The sequence below is a fragment of the Suricata suricatta genome, chromosome 6, assembly GCF_006229205.1.
Source record: "Suricata suricatta isolate VVHF042 chromosome 6, meerkat_22Aug2017_6uvM2_HiC, whole genome shotgun sequence".
NCBI classification, from domain to species: Eukaryota; Metazoa; Chordata; class Mammalia; order Carnivora; family Herpestidae; genus Suricata; species Suricata suricatta.
In genome coordinates, this window is record NC_043705.1 from 74968174 (window position 1) to 74981381 (window position 13208).

General features: G+C 35.1%; 1 protein-coding gene across 1 annotated transcript in view; it reads right to left on the reverse strand.

Moving 5' to 3' along the window:
• SLCO6A1 (solute carrier organic anion transporter family member 6A1) overlaps positions 1-13208 on the reverse strand; it is a 78514-nt gene that overhangs the window by 39430 nt on the left and 25876 nt on the right. The window contains exon 7 of the mRNA XM_029941377.1: positions 9920-10064. Coding sequence (XP_029797237.1) covers positions 9920-10064 — 145 coding nt within the window. The remainder of the gene's footprint in view (positions 1-9919; positions 10065-13208) is intronic.

The window sequence follows — 13208 nt, forward strand, 5'->3', positions numbered from 1 at the left end:
AGAATATCAGTAAGACCATTAAAAACAGATACAGAGAATATAAAAAAGAACCAATCATAGATGAAAAAATAATAAATGAAATTAAAAATACACTAGATGGAATAAATAGCAGACTAGAGAAAGTGAGAGAACAAATTAGAGGCTTGGAGGAAGAGTAATGGAAAGCCAAAAAGCTGAGCAAGTAAGGGGAGAAAAAGTATGCAGAATGAGAATACACTTGGGTAGCTCAGGGACTCCATCAAGCATAACGACATTCACATTATAGGAATCCCAGGAGAAGAAAGAATAGTTGAATATCCTCTAATCTGGGGAAGAAATCAGATATTCAGATCTAGGAGGCACAGAGATCCCTCAAATAAATCAACCCAAGGAAATCCACATCAAGACACACAGTAATTAAAATGGCAAGAAGCAGTGATAGAGAATTTCAAAAGCATCAAGAGAAATGAAGACAGTTACAAGGAAAACATCATAAGATTATGAGCAGATTTTTCAGCAGAATCTTTGTAGACCAGAAAGGAGTGGCATGAAGGGAAAAAAATCTACAGCCAAGAATACTCTATCCAGAAAGGCTAACATTGAGAATAGAAGGAGAGATATGAAACCTCTAAACCACAAAACTAGCCCTACAAGAAATGTTAACGGGGCCTCTGTGAGGGAAAAACAAAAGCAGGGAAAATAGTAAATCTGTAAAAATCAGTTAAGAAACTCACAAAATAAAAGGATGTAAACTATAACACCATATCACAAAACTGTACGCAGGGAGGAGTAGAGAATAGACTCAAACTTAAGTGACCATCAACCTAATATGGACTGCAATATGCAGAAGATCTTATATACAAACCTAAGGTAACCAATAATCATAAACTATTGATAAATATGCAAAAAAAAGAAAAGAATCCAAGTATATTATTAAAGAAAGCCAAGACAATGTAAGAGGAGAGCAAGAGAAGAAATGATCAGAAGAACTTCAAAAACAACCACAAAACATGTAATAAAATGGCAATAAATAGATACCTATCAATAATTACTTTGAATGTAAATGGGCTAAATGCCCCAATCAAAAGACATACGGTGACAGGGTGGATAAAAAAACAAGACTCCTCTATATGCTGCCTACAAGAGACTCATTCCAGATGTACAGACACCTGCAGGTTGAATGTGAGGGGATAGAGAAATATATATTATGCAAAAGGAAATGAAAAGAAAGCTAGGGTAGTCATGTCTTGTGGGTTTTTTTTTTTTTGACAAAATAGACTTTAAAACAAAGACTGTAACGAGACAAAGAAGGAAACCATATGATAATGAAGAGGTCAATCCAGTAAGAAAATATAACAATTTAAATATTTGTGCATCTAACATGGAAGCACCCAAATAAATACATAAAACAGTTAATAACAAATATACAGGAAATAAGTAATAGTAATACAATGGCAGTAGGTGACTGTAACACCCACTTACGTCAAAGGACAGATCATACAAACGGCAATTCAACAAGGTAACAGTGGCTTTGAATAATACACTGGACCAGATGGATTTGACAGATATATTCAAAACATTCCAACATGAAACAGCAGAATACACATCCTTTTCAAGGGCACATGGAACATTCTTCAGAACAGATCATATATTAGGCCACAAAACACATCTCAACAAATTAAAAAGGGTATGTCATATCTTTCTGACCACAACACTATAAAACTAGAAGTCAACCATAAGGAAAAGTCTGGAAAGACCACAAATATATGGAGGTTTAAATACATACTACTAAACAGTGAACGGGTCAACCAAAAAAATAATACAAGAAACCAAAAATCACATGGAGAAAAACAAAAATGAAAATGCAACAGTCCAAAATCTTCAGGATGCAGCAAAAGTAGTTCTAGAGGGAAGTTTTTAGCAGTACCGTACTGCTTCAAAAAGCAAGAAATATCTCAAATTAACAACCTAACCTTACACCTAAAGGAGATAGGAAAAAAATCAACAAACAAAACCCCCAAACCAGCAGAAGGAAGGAAATAATAAAGATTAAAACAGAGATAAATGACAAAGAAAAGAAAACAAAACAAACAAAAAAAACAAGAGAACAGATCAATAAAACCAGGAGCTGATTTTTTTAAAAGATAACAAAATTTATAAATCTATAGCCAAACTCATAAAAGAAAAAACATCTTGGGGTGCCTGGGTGATCCAGTCAGTTAGGGACCCAACTTTGGCTCAGGTCATGATCTCAGTCCGTAAGTTCAGAGGGCTCACATAGGGCTTTGTGCTGACAGCTCAGAGCCTGGAGCCTGCTACGGATTCCGTCTCCCTCTCTCTCTGACTCTCCCCTACTCGCACTCTATCTTTCTCTCAAAATTAAATGTTAAAAGTTAAAAAAAAAAAAAAACACTTAAATAAAATCATAAATAAAAGAGGAAAAATAACAATTGACAGACACTATAGAAACACAAAGGATTATAAAAATACTTTCAAAAATTATATGCCAACAAATCTGGTGACTTTAAAAAAAATGGAAAAATTCCTAGAAATATATGAACTACCAAAACTGAAACAAGAAGATATAGAAAATTTGAAAGACTAGTTACCAGCAATGAAATTCTATTAGTAATAAAAAAAAAACTCCCATAAACAAAACTTTTGCAAACCCAGAAATAAACCCCAAACCAGATAGCTCCACTGGAATTCTACCAAACATTTAAAGGAGAACACCTATTCTTCTCAAACTTTTCCAAACAATAGAAGAGGAAGCGAAACTCAAATTCACTATGTGGCCAAAACTACCCTGATACCAAAATCAGATAAAGATACCACTAAAAAAGAGAACAACAGGCCAATACCTCTGCTGAACATAGGTTCAAAACTCCTGAACAAAATATTGCCAAACAGTTTAACAATATATTAAAAACTAATTAGCCACAATCAAGTGGTAATTATTGTCAGGATGAAAAGGTGGTTCAATATTCACAATTCACAATTCGCATCAATAAGAGGATAAAAAACATATGATGATTTCAACAAATGCAGGAAAACATCTGACAAAGTACAACATTTATCCATGATAAAAATGCTCAAAAAGTTGTTTTAGAGGGAACATATCTTAACATGATAAAGGCCTTATATGAAAAAACTCGCAGCTACCATCATCCTCAATGGGGAAAAACAGAGCTTTCCTCCCAAGGTGTAGAAAAAGGTAAGGATGTCCGCTCTCACCACTTTATTCAACATAGTACTAGAAGTCCTAACTACAGTAATCAGACAACAAAAAGAATAAAAAGCCAACCAAACTAGTAAAGAAGTAAAATTTCACTATATGCAGATGACGTGATGCTACATAAAGAAAACCTAGAGATCACCAAAAAACTACCAGAATGGATATATGAATTCAGTAAGGTCACAGGAGACAAAATTAATATACAGAAATCTGTTGTATTTCTATACACTAAGAATGTAGCAGCAGAAAGGAAAAAAAAGAAAACAATGTCATTTATAACTGCATAAAAATAATAAAATACCTAGGAATAAACTTAACCAATGAGGTAAAAGATCTATATACCCTGAAAACTATAAAATATTGATGAAAGAAACTGAAGATGACACACAGAAATAGAAAGAAAGACATACCATGCTCATTGATCAGAAGAATAAATATTGTTAAATTCCTATACTTCCCAAAGCAACCTATGCATTTAATTCAATCCCTGTAAAAATACCAACAGCATTTTTCATAGAGCTAGAACAATCCTAAAATTTATATAAAACCACAAAATATCCCAAATAGCCAAAGCAACCTTGAAAAAGAAAAGCAAAGCTGGAGGTATCACAATTCCAGATTTCTAGTTATATTGTAAAGTTCTAGTGATCAAAACAGTATTGTACTAGCACAAAAATAGACACATAGATCAATAGAACATAATAGAAAACCCAGAAATAAACCCAAAACTATATGGTTAATTAATCTTCAACAAAGCAGGAAACAATATGCAATGGGAAGGGGGTGCCTAGGGGCTCCCCTGGTTGAGCACTGGACTTTGACTCAGGTCATGATCTCACGGTTCATGAGTTTGAGCCCTGCATCAGACTCGCCACTGTCAGCATGGAGCCTGCTGGGATCCTCTGTCCCTCTCTCACTCTGCCCCTACCCTGCTCTTTCCCTCTCTCAAAAATAAATAAAAGTTTTAAAAAATACACAATGAGATGGGAAACACAATACACAATGGTGATGGGAAAACTGGACACTGACATGCAAAAAAATGAAAATATGGACCACTTTCTTATACTATATAAAAATAAACTCAGAATGGATTAAGGACCTAAATGTGAGACCTATAAAAATTCCAGACCTACCCCCTTGTAACAACGACTATTAGGATTCATCCCGGTTAGACAAAGGATTTGTCCTGATTTCAGACAACAGTTATAGATCATTTACAATTATACAATTATAATGATCATTGAATGTAGGAAAGCATCTGACAAAGTACAACATTCACTCATGATACAAACTTTCAACAAAGTAGCCTTGGAGGGAAAGGAAAGAAATATACAACCACCATGGAGAGAAAACAGTGAATCCTTAGAAGTTGATCTGATTTGCTTTGTTGATGAGACAGCAGAGTGCCCAATTGCTTGTTAATGTGAACTGGAGCCGGATGTCTGAAGGCCCAGCCCCTCCCGCAGTCTATGATGCCAATCTCGGATCCATTCTAAGACAAAAGTAAAACATCTAAGAGTTGTTTGTGCTTTAAGGTTGTGACCATCTCAGGAATATTTCCCTAAGAAAGACATTTTCCTGTGTAAAACCATAGATGAGGCACTTAAACTGCCTCAGAAAAGGAGGTAAAATGATCTTGTGGGTGAGGCTTTGGACAACTTCAATGTACTTTTGGTGTAACTCCAATATACTAATGCTGTGTCTTCTATTCCAAAATCTATAATTGGTAATTATATTTTACAAGTTTGTATTATTTACGCTCCTAAACTCCAAAAGTAAAAATGAAACACATAAATTTTTACTCAAACCTGTGTGCCTGTTTCCTCTTGTATGGTGCAATGAAAACAACAGAGAATCCCAGGAGGAGAAAAGGAAATCTCAGCCCTGGTTATGGATTTAAAGGAAGCAGGGGTAGTAAGAGAATAAGATTTGAGCAATAACTCACCTCAATAGACTTTATGTCCAGTGAAAACACTTATAGGGAATTGAGAATTACAGCAGATTAACCACCAGTTAAACTCATTTGTTGCCCCTATCCTTCTTGGAGGTCCAAACATCTGAAGTAACTAAATTTACGGAACACACAAATGGTACTTGAGATGCTATCTTGGACATTGTCAAAACCTTCTTTTGAATCTCATTAGGAACCAAAGACAAAAACCAATTCTTATTCATGCTGCAAGGCCATAAATATACATTTGCAGTACACACTAAACTCCTTTGATATTTACTAAAATGGGGTACATAGGATTTATTGTGAGTACCATTTTCATTTGATGCCAAAAGCATTCAATGATAGATAAATATTAAGGAGGATGGAGAGTCAGAAGTTTCAGACTCAAAAGCTCTGACTTTAATATTATCACACCTTCATTAGCAAAGATGACTGATAAAGCCCAACAAAATGCAGAAGTTTTGGGGGAACTATGCAGATAGATTTACAATGCTCAATCCCTCTGGAAATTGAAGACCAATTGTTTTTCCCCTTCTCCTTGACCAAAAGGAAGCATAGTATAGCTTTGGACTCTGAGTATTAGAGACAGTAGGTGATTCATGTGCTTCTTCTACTTCAGTGTTCTTTTCTATCAGCTAACTCACAGAGGGTGTAGTCCAGACCTACATTTGAAGCTAATCAACAAGCTATGGCATACTACCTGCTTTGAGGTACTACAAACCTACTGACCCATTGGAGCTAGAAGTCCATAGAGATGTTGTGAACTGGAGCCTCTGGAAGAGGGAGCCACCCTCCATTTAGGAGGATCCCTTGGGGTTTGGATTCACTGACTCTCTGAAACAGGTAGGTTATAAAAAACAACTCAGCTTACTACTGGCCTCTTGTCAAAACTGAAGCCCTGACCTGTGGAGGCTTTGTGATTCTGTGAACTTGTATTTCATTCTGGGATGCACCAATCAGATTCAAAACTAACTATGTGACAAACCTTCCTTGTCAAGTGAAAATGGTATATTCAAGCCATAGGGATATTCCTAAGAGATCTTCAAGTGGTTAAAGAAATATCACCAGTAGGTCAAATAGCCCTCAAAAGGCTGTGGAAATCTCTGTGACAGGAGCCTCCCAGAGGAATTACTGACACATTATTTATATGCACCTGAAGGCAGTTATCAGTATAATAAGAGTAATCCAATCAGAAAAGGTGGTACAAAATTTGTTCCCGACTTTAGTTGAAATAATCAGTGACACTACGTCAGCCTTGGAAAGCATTCTGATCAGCATCAGCCATTGATCAACACTTATTTGGATGACAGAATTGCCCAAAACTTCATCTTTTCAGTAGAACATAGACAACTGCTAATACTTTGTTTTACTGGATTAATAATTCAGGCAAAGTAAAAAGGTCAATACAGAGACTTAAGGAGAAATCCATCTTGCTTTCTAATGTAGACCATGAGGGTCAAGGGATTTATTTAGCTGGCTGGGGCCAAGGCCTTGCCAGCATGGTTGAGACCAGTATTGGATATGGCCTTATCCTGTTGCTTGGAGTTTTGTTGATATTATCCTTATTTAAACACTGTAGGAAACAAATTGGATGAATTTAGTCCTAATCTCTTGATTAGATTTACCAGAATGGCAAACAACATGGTGGATTCACAGAAAAATATTGTCATTATGGCCCTTTAAACTACTATGTTTTTGGGTTTTGGATTATTTGCATTTTGACAATGGTGTTTCCTGTTTCATAAAATCTACTCCATAATAGGCTGATAGTCAAAATTTTTGCATATTTAACATTTGTTTTTTATTTGGCCCTTATGTTTTATGTGCCTCATTTCTTTCCCTACTTTTTAAAAATTTTAATCAAAATTTTCAAATTACTAGGCTCTTCTACTATTTTTTTACTATTATTGGTTACCCTAAAAGTTATTGCATGTATCCTTGGCTTTTTACAGCATAAAATACATGACAATATTCATGACTTTCCCAATAATGCCAGAATCTTAAAATATTTAATAGCATTTGTAACCTCTTTTGGATAGCCAATTCTTAATATCTAGTAAAACTGAAGATTTACACAATGTTAATTTTCTTTTAATGTCCAAACCTAGATGAACTTTTACAAATGTGCACAAGTAGACACACGCAAGCCTATTCATTATGGTATTATTTGGAAGCATGAAAAGTTAGAGGTAACTCCATCTCCATTAATATGATAATGGATAAACAGTGGTATATTCATTAAATAGAATTCCACAGTATTAAATAGACAACAACATCAATCTCATAGATGTAGCTGGAAATGAAAGTGGGAGAAGGATATATGCAAGACAATGGATGAATTTTTGGAATAGATTGTACAGAGATAGGCTTGTAAGCAGTAAAAACATACAAACTTGTTTAGCAAGATTGCACTCTAACTTTAGAAGAATAGCTATCTATAAGGAGTCAGGAGGAGAACTGGGATAGGGAACGTGCAGAAGTAGGAAACAAGATGAAGCCAAGAAAGTGCACACCAAAACATATAATAATTAAAATATCAAAAATTAAAGGCAGAGAGAATACTAAAAGCAAGAAAAAGCAACTAGTTACATATAAAGGGTAAGGGAAACCCTATAAGACTACCTGCTGATTTTTCAGGAGAAAATTTGCAGCCCCGAAGAGAGTAGCATAAATATTCAAAGTGCTGAAAGGAAAAACTAAAAAACAAAAAAATGAAAAAACCTACAATAAAGAATACTCTACCCAGAAAGTTTATCATCCAGAATTGATAGAAAGAAAAAGAATTTTTCAAACTAAAGTTAAGAATTCATCATCACTAAACTAACCTTATAAGAAATGTTAAGAGGACTTCCTTAAGTGGAAAATAAAAAGCCAGAACTAGAAGGAATTTTAAAAAGGAAAAAATTTCACTGGTAAAAGCAAATCCTTTTAAAAAATTTTTAAATGTTTTATTATTTATTTTTGAGAGCAAGAGAGACAGAACACAAGCAGGGGAGGAACAGAGACAGAGGGAGACATAGAATCAAAAGCAGGATCCAGGCTCTGAGCTGTCAGCACAGAGCCTGACGTGGGGCTTGAACCCACAAACTGTGAGATCATGACCTGAGCCAAAGTCAGATGCTCCAACAACTGAGCCACCCAGACACCCACAAACAAATCTATAATAAAACTAGCAGATCAACACTTATAAAACCTGTATAAGGTTAAAGACAAAAATAGTAAAATCAATTACACCTAAAAAATTTGTTAAGGGATTCGTAAAATTTAAAAATGCAAAAATATATACATAAAATATGGAGGGTAGAGTGTAAAAATACTGTGATTTTAGAATGTGCTCAAACTAAAGCAACCATCAGCCTAATACAGACTATCATATATTTAGGATGTTACATATAAACCTAATGGTAAGCACAAACCAAAAATCTATAAAGACATAAAAAATAAAGTGAAAGTAATCCAATCATAAAATTAAAAAGTCATCAATTACAAGAAGAAAGGAAGAGAGAAGAACTACAAAAATAAACAGAAAACAATAAACAAAATGGCAATAATTTTTATAGGCAATTACTTATCAATGACTACTTTTTAAAAAATTTTTAAAAAGATTTTAATGTTTGTTTTTGAGAAAGAGAGAGAGTAAGCAGGGGAGGGGCAGAGAGAGAGGGAGACCCAGAATCTGAAGCAGGCTCCAGGCTCTGAGCTGTCACCACAGAGCCCGAAGTGGGGCTCGAACCCTCGAGTTGTGAGATAATGACATAAGCTAAAGCTGGACACGTAACCAACTAAGCCACCCAGGTGCCCCTAAATGGTCTAAATGTTCCCATCAAAAGACATAGTGTGACTGAAAACATTATATGTTACCTACAAAGGACACATTTTAGACACATGCAAAGATGTTCAACATCACGCATCATCAGGGAAACGAAAATCGAAACCACAATCAGATATCAATTCAAACCCATCATAATGGCTAGAATCAAAACCACAAGAAACAAAAAGTGTTGGCAAATATGCGGAAGAAAAAGGAACTCATGTGTGTTGTTGATGGGAATGAAAACTGGTGCAGCCACTTGTGGAAAACAGTGTCTTTTGATGTCCTCCTAAAATTAAAAATAGAATTATTTTATGATCAGGTAATTCCACTACTGGGTATTTACCTAAGGAATACAGAAACACTAATTCAGAAGGATATATGCCTCTCTATGTTTATTTCAGCATTATTTACAAAGCCAAATTATGGAAGCAACCCAAGTGTCAATTGATAAATGAATGGATAAAGATGTAATATATAGATAGATAGATATGTATATAAATACATATATATGTATATATAAGAAGGAAATCTTACTGCTCACAACAGTATGGATGAACCTGGAGGGTATAATGCTAAGTGAAGAAAACAAATACCATATGATCTCACTTATATGTGGAATTTAAGAAACAATGAACAAATTAAAAAACAAAGAGACAAATGATACAGGCATCTGAAAATCTAGACAATACACATACCAAGCAGGAGGTTGCCAGGGGTTGGCAGGGAGCGTAGGTAAAATAAAGGGGGATTAAGAATACACTATTGTGATGAGCACTGAGTAATGCATAAAATCATTGAAAAGAAAAATAAAATAAAAGTAAAACTTGAGTAAATACTATTACTCCTGCTTTATGCTTATTTGAAATATTTCATAAATCCATATAAGAAAACTTTACATAAAATTTGAAAATTAGTACAATGAGCAGAAAAGGTCTACCTGCAATTTTAGTTGCTGTAGCGTATGTTAATATAAACTGATTTTCTATATATATAGGCAAAAATTGAGAAGCTCCAATAAGAACTAAAGATTCTGAAGCTCTGGTGAGAGATAGACATAGAAATGGTATATTCTTCATCAGAGCCTGAAATAGAAATAAGCCATACACAATTTATTTTACGTTGTTAGGTAAAGAACAGATTTATTCACGCATATGTTAATAACCAGTCAACAAAAATTTTACCTTTCCCAATCTAAACTGAAATGCATATCTATAAATACCAAAATTTACAATTCACCAATATATAAATACATTAAAGATGGGTAGTGTTTAAGCCACGTTTATTTGCAATTCTACTTCTTTATCTGTGAGTCTGGCAGCTTGCTAGAAAACTTAATAGAAACTAGATGTCATTAACCAGGTGTCTAGAATGCCCCTTTACTTTTGTTAATCTATTTTTTCCTTAACGAATCTTTTTACTGAACTAAAAACAAAACAAAGATAATTTAAGCAACACTCAAGGAAAATCACTATTATTACATAAAGATTATATAATATTTTACTCCTGGGAATTCCACATAGAATGAATTCATTTAAATTCTACATTTTAGTCAATTTTTTTGAAATTACTGAGAACCCTGGGGCACCTGGGTGGCTCAGTCGGTTAAGCCTCCGGCTTCGGCTCAGGTCAGATCTCACGTTCATGCGTTCGAGCCCCGCGTCAGGCTCTGTGCTGACAGCTAGCTCAGAGCCTGGAGTCTGCTTCCAGTTCTGTGTCTCCTTCTCTCTCTGCCCCTCCCCCTCTCATGCTCTGTATCTGTCTGTATCAAAAATAAATAAAACACTAAAAAAAAAAAAAGAAATTACTGAGAACCCTGACAAGGATGTATAGTGATGGTTTACTATTACCTATTATACTATTATACTATACATAGTAATTAACATGACAATAATTAAAATACTAACTTCCAAACGGATTTCTGTATTTCCTATATATGTATACATCTTTGAAATTTTCAGTGGTGTTTTGTTTGCATATTCTTAAAGTAACTTAATTTTTTTCTAGTCCCAAACACTTTTTTTAAATCTAAACATATTCTATATATTAGTTTAACTCATCTTCTGAGTGCAAAGTGCAACTCCACCATATTCATCCACTCCCACAGGCTTAAATGCTTAGACTCGGTTCCATTCCCAGTGTCACAAACAAGGCTACATTAAACATCCCTGTGCATGCGCCATCAAGGACGAGGGTAGAACGCCTTTGCAAGTATAACCCCGAAGGGGATTGCTAGGGCATTGGGATTTAGTAGACTTCATTAATTATTTCTCTAGAATATATTCCCAATCCATATCAGTTTACAATTCCAGTTTACATTATAGATGTAGGAGAGTTCTATTTTCTTCATGTAGCAACTCACACTTTTTACAGAATCCATTACAGCAGTATTTTAAGTTCCACATACCCTTCCAGAACTTTGCCATTCTCTCATTAGGAGGCAAGGAACTTGGAAAAGTCCTTTATGGCTATCTCAACAAAGCACCTGATGCAGCATGACTTCTGAGGTGAGGTCAAAAAATGACAGTATGACTTCTGGAATGTACTCCCACTCTCTTAGGACTCTGGCCTTGGGACTCTTTCACCATATTTTAAGAAAGGCCAGGCCAGATGGAGAGGCCATCTGTGGATATTTTAGCAAACAACCAGTATTAAAAGCTAATATTTGAGTAAATAAGCCTCCAGACCATTTTATTTTTCAGGCTTTACTTTAGTTGACAAGTTGAGCTGAAAGGAACAAGCCACAGGGTGCCTGGTGGCTCAATAGGTTAAGCTACTGACTTAGGCTCAGGTCATGACCTCACAGTTTGTCAGTTAGTGCCCCTCTTCAGGCTCTGTGCAGACAACTCAGAGCCTGGATCCTGCTTCTGATTTTGTGTCTCCCTCTCTCTCTCTCTCTGCTCCTCCCTGCTCACACTCTCTCTCAAAAATAAACAAACATTAAACATTTTTTGAAAGGAACAAGCCCTGACAAGACCACAGATCAATAAACAAAATCATGTTTTATTATTTTAAGCCACTAAATTTTGGGGTGGTTTGTCACGCAGCAGGAGATAACTGGTACACCCCCCCATAATCACAAACACTTGATATTATTATCTGGCTTTTAAATTTTTCCCATGCTTATAGATGTAAAGTAGTACCACAATGCTTTATTTTGTACTTCCTTAAATTCAAATCCAACTGCGCATTTCTTCATGTAATTCACAGCTATTTAGGATTGGTTATTGTGTGTGAATGGCCTATTCACATTTTTATTAGATTCCCTGAAATTCCTATGCAGATTTTACTAGGATTTCTTATTTATTCTAAATACTAATCTCTCGTTGGGTTGAGAGATCTGTCACTCATCTTTTAACACTGTAGAGTTTCCTTCATAGAACAGAAATCTTTGATCCATTCAGTTTTACTTTGTAGTTTACACTATTGCAAACTTGTTCAACCTTTCCTACCTCTATGTCACAAGATATTTCTTTCATGCGTTAGCATTAACTGTTCTGTTTTTCTCTAATGACATTTTATTAACCTAGAAATAACCTTTGTGTATGATATGAAGTAGAAACCCAACTTCATTTCACAATACAGAGAATCAAATTTGTCATTACATCTAGTGAGCAACTATCTCTACAGTGCCGATTCTATTATATAGCAAGCCTTATATATATTAATCTGCTGCTGAGTTCTATCTACCATTCCACTGGACTATATGATGATTCTTTATGAAATGGCAATCTGTATTAGATATAACAGGAAGAGGGGTGCCTGAGTGGCTCAGTCAGTTAAGGGTCCAACTTCAGCTCAAGTCATGATCTCACAGTTTGTGAGTTTGAGCCCTGGGTCGGGCTCTGTGTTGACCGCTCAGAATCTGGAGCCTCTTTGGATTCTGTGTCTCCTTCTTTCTTAGCTCCTCCCCAACTTGTGCTCTGTCTCTCAAAAACAAATAAGTGTAAAAAGAATTTTAGATATAACAGGAAGAATAGCTTTTATCTCAGCTCTGCAACTGATTTTTGGAACAATCAGCAAATAGCAGACTCTATATATCTTATTTTTAGGCAATATTTTATAATAGTAGACAAGAGTAATGGCATTAGAGTCAGGCACATGAGAGGTTTTTATATTCTTTTGGTTATTTTTTGAGAGGTTTTTATACTCTTCAATTCAGCCAACTCTATGCGTGTGTGTCTGTATGCATGTGTTTCCAAAGATAAACATATCTTTGGAGAAATTAC